Below are 12,003 nucleotides of genomic sequence, written 5' to 3'. Positions count from 1 at the left end.
ATCCAGGACACCTCCTGCAGGACCCCACTCCCAGGAGGTCTGTCCACAGAGACAGGAGATGGTGGGAGCCAGGGCTGGGGTGGGGGGCCGGGGGGCCGTGTGGGGAGACGGAAGTTCTGGAGACAGTGGTGGGGGTGGGTGCACAGCAGGGTGAGTGTGTTGATGTTGCTGAGCCATGCACTTAAGAAATGGTTCATTGGTATATTTTATGTCTACTTAACTGCAATAAAAAGAAACCTCACAATCACTACCTGTCACTCCCCATCCCCACCCATATAGTTTGTCTTTACATTAACAGAAAATTTTTAATATTTTTAAAAAGATTTTATTTTATTTATTTATTCATAGAGACACAGAGAGAGAGAAGGAGAGAGAGAGACAGGCAGAGGGAGAAGCAGGCTCCACGCAGGGAGCCCGACGTGGGACTCGATCCTGGGTCTCCAGGATCACACCCCTGGCTGCAGGCGGCGCCAAACCACTGCGCCACTGGGGCTGCCCATTTTTTAATATTTTAAGAAAGAAACCTTTAGAAACACATGAAAAATTGTGTTGATTTTCCATGTTTTACATTTACTCAGCATTTTTTAAAAATTTACTCAGCATTTTTGATGAGAATATATCTGTTTGGCACACTCTGGCTTTAACTGCATCTTATGGTTGGATCTTCTTGCTCAGCCTTTCTCAACTGGGGTCCCAGTGGAAATGAAGGCCTCTTGCCCGCAGGTATCCATGTAGGTAAGAACTTGCCGGGGAGCCTGGAATGGCGCTGCTTGTGGCCCGTCCCTCGAGGACTCTGGCTCTCCGACTCTCTGACCATCTCCCGTGTTCTGCAGCTGTGAGGTGGAACTCTGATCATCTAAGGGGCTGTGTTGGTTTGCTCGGGATGCCGTTACAAAGTCCCACCAATGGGGGCAGCCTGGGTGGCTCAGCAGTTTAGTGCCTGCCTTTGGCCCTGGGGTGTGATCCTGGAGTGTGGGGAACAAGTCCCAGGTCGGGCTCCCTCCATGGAGCCTGCTTCTCCCTCTGCCTCTTCCCCTGCCTCTGCCTCTCTCTCTGTCTTTTATGAATGAGTAAATAAAATCTTTAAAAATAACAAAGTCCCACCGATGGGGTGGCTTGAACAACAGACATTACTGTACAGGCCAGAAGTCCAAGATCAAGGAGTTGGCAGGGCGGGTTCCTTCCAAGGTGTCTCTTCTGGGTGTGTAGACACTGTCTTCTCCTGTGTCCTCACAGGGTCATCCCTTTATGTGTGTCTGTGTCCTCATCTCTTTTTTTTTTTTTTTTTTAATTTTTTATTTATTTATGATAGTCACAGAGAGAGAGAGAGAGGCAGAGACACAGGCGGAGGGAGAAGCAAGCTCCATGCACCGGGAGCCTGATGTGGGATTCGATCCCGGGTCTCCAGGATCGCGCCCTGGGCCAAAGGCAGGCGCCAAACCGCTGCGCCACCCAGGGATCCCTCCTCATCTCCTCTTACTAAGACACCAGTCAGATTAGATTGGGGCCCACCTTTGTGACTACATTTTAACTTAATCACTAACTTAATAACCTTTTTAAAGACCCCAATCTCCAAATACAGTCACATTCTGAGTGAGGTCTTGGGGGTTAGGATTTCCAACATATAAAATTTAGGAGGACACAAGTCAGCCCACCCATGACAGCTGCCTCATTATTGTAACAAAACTCAAATAACATGTAAATCTTGGTTATGCAAACATCATTCATGCTGAAATGAAGGCACCTAAAATAAGTTTTACAGAATATATAATCATTTATGAATTTAGGACATCCAAACAGCACTAGCGGATCAACAGAATGCCCAGACATGCACAACAATAAATAAACTCAATCATCTTTGATGTTTTGCTAAACAGAAAAATCTTAGTCTCTCTTTTTTTTTTCTGTTGGAAAGAATTATTTGTCAAGGTAGGTAGGATAAAACCTACTGTATTTTTTTAAAAAAACCCAAAACCTACTGTATTTAAATTTTTGCCAGTTTGGTTTATAATGTTAAAATATTTAGACATATGGTATGCAAGCTCCCATTTGTACTTTCATCCTGGGCCACCCAAATTTAAAGGCTGATTACTTAGTCCTTTGAATAGATCACAATTCATTTGCCTAACCTCCTCCTGGTAGACATTTATATCATGTACTAGTTCTATGTACTGCTGAGTCATAAAATTATCCCCAATGCCATGGTTTTGAATAATAGTAATCTTCACAGTTTCTGTGGGACAGGAACTCAGGAATGGCTTGGCTGAGCTCTAGGCGGTCTTTCTGAGGTTGCCAACAAGATGCTGGCTGGGGTGGCATCATCTGAAGGCTTGATGGGGGCAGTGGGCCATGCTTCCCCGATGTTCCCTCACATAGTGAGCCGTTTGCTGCTGGCCGTTTGCGAGGAGGCTTGGGTCCTCTTGCGTGGGTTCTTCCCAGCACAGCTGGAGCATTCTTACAACACAGCTCCTGGCTTCCCCCAGACAGAATCGAGAGAGTCTGGGGGGTGGGAAGGCCCAGGCGGAAGCTGGCCTTGTAATGACCCAGCCTCTGACCCCGGTCACATGGCAGTGTTGCCACATTCCATTAGTTAGAAGTGAGACGCTAAATCAAACCCACACCCCAGGGCAGATGATCATGCCCCAACTTTTGAAGAAAGGAGCATAAAAGAGCTGCTGAGCATCTCTTTAAACCACCAAACATTAATTCCAATTTCCTGCAGGTAAAGCAATGCTACAAGGTATCCTCACGTACATTCTGCATATGCTTTCTTGCACTGACTCCCTCTCGTGACTTCCTATCCAGGCTGGGTCCCATACCACACACCACAAACCAAGCACAGGCTACAGGATGGGGCCAGGGTGGCTGCCTCAGACTCACCTGTGTCTTCACGTAACTTCAGTGACTTCATTAAAGGCATCACATTGGGGGTTAGGGTTTCATATGAAGGAGGTGGGGAGAGGAGGACACAATTCAGCCTACAGCATCACCTTACCATCCTCAAACAGGACAAATCTTGCGCTATCTTGGTGACTCCCCATTGATTACTGCATAAAAGCAGCTTCTGCCTCGTATCTGAGAGCCCCGAGCCCACTGTCTAGCCTCCTGCCACATCCTCTGTCCCTCGGCACACAGCAGTTTCCCTGTGAGCTCCTGTACTTTGCTTCCATTTCAGTGTCTATTCCAGGCCCTTCTCTCAGGCCAGTGGGTCACGTCCAAGGCCCACCCATCAAAATCCCAGTCGGCCTTTACTGTAAGGCCTCTTCCAGCTGTGGGAGGTAGAGGGCTCCTGCTAACTGAAGGGCTGCTGGCCCAGCCATTCTTCCTCCTTCGGGGCTTTACCAACACGACGGGGTTTTGCAGAGCAATCTAAGGTAGTAAATGTGTGGTGACAATGACCAAAGTGGTGGCTGTGGGCCAAAAAAGGGAACACTAGACCCACCTTATCCTAAGTAACTGCTCACGACACCAAGAAGGCACCTGTGAGTGTTTATGGTCTGGGAGAGTAGAGTGCTGCCTCACTTTTATTTAGCGAGCTCTAGAAGGGTGTGGAGCATGGACTCCCCCTCAAACTCGGGGAGGGCATGTGCTGTGCATCTCACACCCACTCTCAGAGACCTGGCCCAACGGGGCCCAACGGGAGAGATGAAGTGAGAAACGGGAAGGTTTTCAGCAGGGTTTGGCAAGGGACAGCCACATCTGTCCACTGCCTGCTTTTGTATGGCCCGCAGCAAACTATGGTTTTCCCACTTTTAAATGACTAAAGAAGGGCCCTTGGGTGGCTCAGTGACTGAGCATCTGCCTTTGGCTCATGTTGTGAACCCGGCCGGGGTCCTGGGATTGAGCCCTGCATCAGGGTCCCCATAGGGAGCGTGCTTCTCCTTCTGCCTATGTCTTTGCCTGTGTTTGTCATGAATGAATCAATGAATGAATGAATGAATGAATGAATCAATAAATGAGTGGAGAAAGTTAAAGGAGTAATATTTCGTGACATGTGAAAATTATGTGACGTTCACACTTCAGAGTCACACTAAAGCTTCGATGACACATAGCCATGCCCACTTGTTTGTGTACCGTCTACCGCTGCCCTTGCCCTAGAATGGTGGAGCTCAGGGGCTGCTGGCACTGGGTCAGTCACCAGGGATGCTGCTCCACTCCCCACAGCCCTTACCCCAGAGTGACCTGCCTCAATGTCAAAAGTGCTGCTGAGAAACTCAGACCTGCCAAAATGGGTGAGGATACTGCAAGCTTGGGGACTGCAAATTGAGCCTAACGTTTGGGGAGAAAGGCAGCCAAGGGGGCAGTAGAGGCACTTTCTTTCGCCCAGGCTCCTGGCACACATCCAGAGGAAGAGCACCCCACCTCTGCTCAGGCTCCGCTTCATGGGAGGTCATCGGTCACCTTGCCTTCTCTCAATTTCCAATAGTTTTCTGGGTTCTTTTAATAATCAGCCAGAAGCTGAGACTTCCTTCCCTCCGAGTCCTTGGAAATGGCAGTTTTGCCTGCAGCCACCTGGGCTTCACAAGCCCCAGATTAAGAATCCCTACTGGAACAGAGATAGGGGTAGGGGAAGTAAAAAGCAGTTGTTGAAGTTAAATGGCAAATTTTACGTGGCCCTGTGTGACGTGGCCTGTCCCCTTCTCTTGGGAAATGTGAAGTCTCCTTGCAGGGGCACGGACCTCTTCGCGTGCCCTTCTGGGGATTAAAATCCCACAGGCACACGTGAGACATTCCCTTCAAGCAAGTTGGTAGAGAAGAGAGGCTGAGGATAAGAAAGTTCTGCCTAAGGACTGAGCTGGAGTCACAGAGGCTTCAGGATTAGGAACTGGAAAGAGAGCCCCAGCCCAGAGGGATGGCTTCCAGTCCTGCGCTGCAGCCTGGGGCCTTGAGCAAGTTACTTTTTCCTACGCTTGGTTTACTCGCCTGTAGAATGGGAACATCCACCTCTTGAGATGGCAGGACAATTCAACAGGAACTCAAGTGCTACAACACCTGGCACGGGCAAGAGCTTACGATGCAGTCCAGAGGTGCCAGATCTTGCTATTTTAAGCAGGTCCAGGGATGCAGATCTTCCAATTAAAATCAGGGTTTTTGCAAAGTCTCCCAATGTTTATTTTTTTAATGTGTTAAGTAATCTTGACCCCCAACATGGGGCTCAAACTCACAACCCCCAAATCATCAGTCACATGCTCCTCCGACTGACCCAGCCAGGCCCCCAAAGTCTCCCAATTTTTAAATGCTGGTAACCAATTCAAATAAAGCAAGCGACAAGCCTACTCCACACAGGCTAAAGAGGGCAGCTGTAAGAATCAACGACCATGGTGTGCAGGCTGCCAATTTTCAACTCCTGATGGATAAGAAAATAAAAAGCTACAAATTTGCTCTTGGTGAAGCCGCCCCTTAAGCCAGCAGCCTAAGCTGTGAGGCTATTGTTGGAAGTCACCGGTTGTTTAAGGAGAGGGTGTGCCACTGTACTACAAGGCTGAGGGCCGCTGTCTTCACAATGAGGATCCCATGACAACAAGGACCCAGCTGTGGCCGTCTGCCCAGGAGGGAGAAAACCTGAGACCAGAAGCTGGGGGAAAAGCGCTGGGCACCTGTTAGCACAGGAAATGCAGTATTTAAGCACATCTATGTGCTTAAATATGTGGATTCCTAAGTCCTACCTGGCATCCTCATCTTTGGATCAAGGCAAGTATCTTCTAATGGCTTTTGGGTCTAAATGTTTGTTTCAGGAAGTCAGGGGGTTTTTTGAGAACACCATCTAGATAAAATTTTAGAATGCAAGGTTGGCAAGACCCGTTGGTATCATTTTGCTCAGTCACCTAATTGATGGGGACATGGAGGGCTGGAGATGGAAGGGACTTGTCTAAGAAGGTCAGGTTCCTTCTCCCATGGGAGATGCTCTTGCTTGCTCCTGAAAGGCCAAACATAAAAGAACACAGGGAACCCTGAATGTAGACCTCACTTCAGAAAGGTGGGTCTGAGGAACCTACAGCAGGTAATGAAATGTTCTGGGTTTGCTGGAGCAGTGATGGCTTCCATATATAACTTTCAACAGGTCATGCTCAGTGGGAACACACACACAAAACTAGAAACATTTAGAGTCTGAGAAAAAAAAATAAAGTGGAAAAAAGATTTTCCTGGGCAACTCCAGTGGCTCAGCGGTTTAGCGCCACCTTCAGTCTGGGGTGTGACCCTGGAGACCGGGGATGGAGTCCCACATCCAGCTCCCTGCATGGAGCCTGCTTCTCCCTCTAACTCTCTATGTTTCTCATTAATAAATAAAATCTTAAAAAAAAAAAAAAAAAAAAAGATTTTCCTGCAATCACAGTGCTGAAAAACTTCAGTCAGTATTTTCTTTTTATACCTTGGACCCTTTTTTCCAGAACACAGCTCTTCACCTATTCATTTACTTCCTCCTCCTCCTACATGGAATAAACTAAGCCCGACTGAGATTATACCCAAGTACCCAGCAGCTGGAAATCTCACTGAATTGCTGGAGAGAGAAAACGGCTCCAGCACCCTGACCTTGGCATAGTTTTCCAGGCAGGTCTGTGACAACTCAAAGACTGAGGAACAGAGTTTAGATGGCTCACGGTGAACCACAATACCCACTGCTAATATGGTCACTAAACACATTCATCAGAAAGGACATTTCCAAATCTGTTTTATTGTAAGACCATATTATTTTATGTGTACATGCACATAAAAAACACCCAGGGGTCATCTCATTTGGCACTTTGGTTTGCAAGGTTTTTATATTCAAAATATACATTATACACATTCACATTCATAACAATTCTGATTTTAAAAAATATTTTATTTTTCTAAAGTTTATTTAAGTAACCTCTACACTCAACATGGGGCTTGGACTCATGACCCTGAGATCAAGATTCACATGCTCTTCCCAATGAGCTAGCCAGTGCTCTACAATTCTGATTTTTTAGTAGATTTTTTTTTAAATTATGAAAGCCTTATATAGCTCCTCCAAGTGAAATCCCATTTCAGATCCAGATACCCCAGAAAACATCCCAACATACTAGAAAGGGATTTGATAAACTAAATCCTCGGGCTCTTGAGAAGATGACAGAACTTCATTCCTCACCCCCAACTGCAACCTTCTTGAAACCGCAGTCAGGAGTCTCCAGCTCTGACTCAGGGCCAGCCTGGCTCCTCAAGACAGAGCCACTGGGCTGCTCCACATTCCTGAGGCAGGGACTCCCAAGGCTGGCGACAGGTGTTTCCCGAGCCTCCAAGGTGAACCAGATTCTGTGCTTGGCAGTGCATCTCTTCCATCCTTCTGCAAAGGAACATGGTGCCCACATGGAGGGTGGCCCCAAGGTCAGTCCACCAGGCAGGTGCTCACAAATGCTGTCTTGATGAGATCATGCTGAGTAAGCCAAAGAGAAAGCATTCTGTATGCGCCCTCCTAGAAGTGCAAGCGAAAGAATTTCCAACTGGGGTCACAATGGCCTCGCTAGTCTATTGCTGTAAATCCAACTGGTGACAGGCCAATGTCTGGGGGCTGGCGAGGGGTCCCGTGTGGTTCCAGCCCTCTTCTGCTGCTTTCAGGGGTGGAGAAACCTCCACAGCCACATCTACACTAGTCTAACACACGCACCTCTTTGTCAACAGAGTGAAAGGCAGGACTAGACAGCCAATGTGAGGTTCTCGTGAGGTTCTCATGAGCAAGTACAACAGATGTCCAACTACCAACCCTGGATTCAAGCAACGACATTCAAATGAAAAAGAAGCCACTGGTGGAGCACCTGGGTGGCACAGTCGGTTACAAGTCCCACTCCTGGTTTCAGCTCAGGTCATGAACTCCCAAGCCCAGAGACTCAGCCCCCAAGTTGTGTTCCTGCTCAGCAGGGAGTCTGCTTGTGATTCTCTCTCCCTCTCCTCCTCTGTCCCTCCTCCCACTCTCAAATAAATAAATCTTTAAAAAGAGAGAGAGAGAGAAAGCTTCTCAACATTTATTAAAATAGAGCTTCTCCTGATGGGAAATCAAGTATTACCCCCAAATCCAGCAGGTATTTTATTTAGATTGAACAAGAATGTGAAGGTGAGGTAGCCAGGTCTACTATAGAGGTGGAATTTTCACAAAACTGCTAAACAAAGAGGGAAGGAAATGTAACGAGAGAGGGCCAGCCTGTCCTGTTCCACCAGTATGGACTTCCAGAGCTCAGTTCCCAGTTCTAGATGTTTCCATTACGAAAGTGATTTAAACACACATAGAACCCTGCTGGAGTTCCTGAGCTGCTCTCACTGAAAACCACACTTGGGACTAATGAAAAGCACCATCAAGGGGATCCCTGGGTGGCTCAGTGGTTTAGCGCCTGCCTTTGACCCAGGGCATGATCCTGGAGTCCCGGGATTGAGTCCCGCATCAGGTTCCCTCCATGGAGCCTGCCTCTCCCTCTGCCTATGTCTCTGCCTCTCTCTCTCTCTCTCTCTCTCTCTCTGTGTCTCTCATGAATAAATAAAATCTTTTTTAAAAAAATGAAAGAAAAGAAAAGCACCGTCAAATTCAATTTTCCACATGGGATTAATCCTTCACTCTGAAGACCTGCAGCACTAACTCTATAAAGCCTTAGGAAATTTAAAAGACCATATAACATACAATAAACGAAACTCATCATTACCAACAATTTTAAACTTTTCTCACACCTTCAAGAGTGAATGTGCATCCAACTCCTATTGACCAACAACTCAAAAAGTTCAAATCCCAACCCTAATAATGGACAACAGTGTAAGGAATATTCCTATCTGGGGCTATGGTTATCAAGCTTAAAAGCCAAGAAAACCTACTCAAAATTCCTCCAAGAAAAAAACTGTTGTCTTTACTTTGGCAATTTGTGAAACAGGCTTTGAAAATACTATTGTCCAAATGCTACCATGAAGTTGATGTGCAATGTCAAAATCTGTTAACTAGTTTCCTCATAGCACACTACATTACAAATATGTACTCTAACAGCAGAAGGTTCCAAGCAAGTCACTTCCCCCAGAAGAAAATGTCTAATTAAAGTCATTCAGATAATGCAGATGGTATCTTTCAAACATTTTGTAAGACTGCACTTTATTTTACCATGATACCCATTTCAGTTTCACTTAAATTTACTTCTTTTTTAAGATTTTATTTTTTTAAATAATCTTTACACCTAACGTGGGCCTCAAACTCATGACCCTGAGATCAAGAGTCCCACACCCTGAGCCAGCGGGGCACCCCTACTCTTTTTCCTTTTTATTTTTTTAAGATTTTATTTATTTATTCATGAGAGACACAGAGAGAGGCAGAGACACAGGCAGAGGGAGAAGCAGGCTCCATGCAGGGAGCCCGACGTGGGACTCAATCTGGGGTCTCCAGGATGACGCCCTGGGCTGACCACAGTGCTAAACCGCCAAGCCATCTGGGCTGCCCCCCCCCCTTACTCTCTTAAGGAATAACATGTTCTTGGGGACAATTCTAAAGCACAGACTAAAAAAAATAAAAATAAAAATAAAAAAATAAAGTAGAGACTAATATGACATTTCACTCAGGGTAGTTTCCCAACCTAAGTTACAGGTGGGTATCGCCTAAATCATCAGAATACAGACAACAGCCAGGCTGAAACGTGTACCAATGCTAATACAAATAAATGACAGATGTGCCCGCTGGAGCCCAGCAACTACTTATTTTAACAGTGTAAATACTCTGTTTCTCCTCTGTAAGATTTTTTTTAAGCATGTATGTATGTATGACAGGGAAAAAGACAGCGGGAGCAGAGAGGGAGGGAGGAAGAGGAGCAAGCAGACTCTGCGCTGGGGCTTGATTCCAGGACCCTGATATTCTTTTTTTTTTAAGATTTTTTTAATTTATTCATTCATGAGAGACACACACAGAAAGAGAGAGAGAGAGGCAGAGACACAAGCAGAGGGAGAAGCAGGCTCCATGCAGGGAGCCCGATGCGGGACCCGATCCCGGGTCTCCAGGATCGCGCCCTGGGCTGCGGGCGGCACTAAACCGCTGTGCCACCCGGGCTGCCCAGGACCGTGATATTCTGACCTCAGCTGACACGGAGAGTTGCACAACTTAACTGAGCCAGCAGGCCCCTCCCCCAGAAGGTGACCTTAACAGACAGCGCTAGCATTCGCGCGACTTCCCACGCACGACTGAAGAATGCGCTGGAGAAAATAAAAAAAAAAAAAAAAGAAAGAAAGAAAGAGAAAAGGAAGAAGTGCTTGAGGCGGGCGGAGGGTGAAGCGCAGCCTCCAACACCGCAGCCGACTGGGGAGTCCGGGGAGCGGGCGGTAGCGGCGCTGAGGGTGTGGGGGGAACAGGATGGGGTAAGAGCAGTGTGCGGCAGAGGCCGCGGACGCCGTCGGAACCCCCCACCTCCGAAGCCGCTCCAAGGGCGGAAACCATCAGCCCCCCCTTTCCAGCACCCTCACTTTCGAGCAAGCGCTGGTCGGTCCCTGGGATCCCAGAGGGAAGAGGCGGCAGGGTCGCCCGACGCGGTGCGCGGTGGCCCTAGTTTTCCACTCCTGTGCTCGACCCGCTGAGACCCAAGCGTGCGGCCCAGGCCCCCGGGGCAGCGGGCCCCCGCGTCTCAGGGGCGCAAACGGCGTCCTTGCGGGGAAGCGTCTCCCAGAACCCCAATGCTGCCATCTTACCGAGGGTGGGCCAGGCCGCAGCAGGAGGCGGACCCCCCGCGGGGGCCGACCCCGCCCCCGCCCCCGCCCCCGCCGCGCCGCCTGGGTCCTGCCCCCGAGGCTGAGGAGACTGAGGAGGCTGAGGAGGCCGACCCCGAGGAGGCGGGGCGCGGCGTACATCCGGGTCCGGCACACCCCGCGTGCCCCGACCTGTCCTCCCCTCCCCCGACGCCCCTCAGAGGCCGGTGCGCCACCCGGCAACGCCCGGGCTCCGTCTTCCCGCCTCCTCAGGGCCGTCCCCGCCCCCGCGGCCACCGCGACCCTCCGGGGCGTCCGCCCCTCCCCCACCCCCGGCCCCCGGCCCCGCCCCGAGGGCTGCTGCCCTGCCCGCCTCAGGCCTCCCGGCTGCGCGGCCATCTTAGCTGGCGCAGGCCTCCCAGCGCGCCTCTCGCCTCGTTCCAGCCGACACGCCGGCCCGCGGGTCGCGCCCCCGTCGGGCCGGCGGCGTGACCAGCGCGGGCGGCGCGGGGGTTACCTGGACTGTGGGCCGGCGCCCCACGCGAAGCCGGAGCAGCGACCCGCCGCCATCTTGGCGCCTCCACAGAGCGCGAGCCCGGCCTAGGCGCGAAGGGGCGGGGCCGCCGGCGGTGACGTCCCCGGGCCCCGCCCCCCCGCGCCGCGTGCCGCTCGCGCCCCGCCACGCGCCCCAGGCCCCGCCCCCCTGCGCGAGGCTCCGGCGCTCTCGCCTCGCTGCACGTCTGTGGGCGGTCGCTGCGTCAAGCCACGCCCCTTCGCCAAGCCACGCCCCATCAGGCCCCGCCTTCCCTTTACCCAATAGGCTTTGTGGCCCAGCACCTGAGCCTGCAGGTGTTCTTACCTGGTGTCCCACTAGGGTGGGGTTGGGAGTTCCGCTGACCGCCCTGGCTGGGTGCAGGTGGCCCTGTCCATACGGCCACGTCCTGCTTGGCCCTTCCGCAGTCCCTGGTGGGCGGCCTTCCGTGGGGCCTTCTCTTTTTTTTTTTTTCTTTTAAAGATTGTACTTATTTATTCATGATAGGCACAGAGAGGCAGAAAGAGGCAGGCTCCACGCAAGGAGCCTGATGCGCGACTCGATCCCATGACCCTGGAATCACGCCCTGAGCCAGGGCAGATGCCCAACCACTGAGCTACCCAGGCGCCCCTTCCGTGGGGCCTTTTTGTTTTGTTTTGTTTTGCTATAAAAATTTCCATATACTTTAAAAAAAATTTTTTTTATTGGAGTTCAATTTGCCAACATATAGCATAACACCCAGTGCTCATCCCGCCAAGTTCCGTGAGGCCTTTTAAGAGTCCACTCAGCACCTAAGATTTGGTGACCCCTAAACTAGT

The 12,003-nt window shown here is 50.1% G+C and overlaps 1 protein-coding gene across 12 annotated transcripts in view; it reads right to left on the bottom strand.

The window, feature by feature from the left end:
• ZFR2 (zinc finger RNA binding protein 2) overlaps nucleotides 1-11,297 on the bottom strand; it is a 42,333-nt gene extending 31,036 nt beyond the window's left edge. For 6 of the 12 annotated variants that reach the window (XM_026019384.2, XM_072721767.1, XM_026019381.2 and 3 more), the window contains exon 1: nucleotides 11,171-11,295. In XM_026019384.2, coding sequence (XP_025875169.1) covers nucleotides 11,171-11,223 — 53 coding nt within the window. In that variant the 5' untranslated portion in view covers nucleotides 11,224-11,295. Of the gene's footprint in view, nucleotides 1-11,170 lie in introns of all 12 variants that reach the window. The other 6 variants (XM_026019377.2, XM_072721768.1, XM_026019379.2 and 3 more) reach the window with 4 other exon arrangements.
• Between the last annotated feature and the right edge of the window lie 706 nt (nucleotides 11,298-12,003).

Source organism: Vulpes vulpes, chromosome 9 (assembly GCF_048418805.1).
Source record: "Vulpes vulpes isolate BD-2025 chromosome 9, VulVul3, whole genome shotgun sequence".
Taxonomy (NCBI): domain Eukaryota; kingdom Metazoa; phylum Chordata; class Mammalia; order Carnivora; family Canidae; genus Vulpes; species Vulpes vulpes.
Note: the sequence above shows the minus strand (reverse complement) of the source record. Positions and strands in the feature narration are given on the sequence as shown.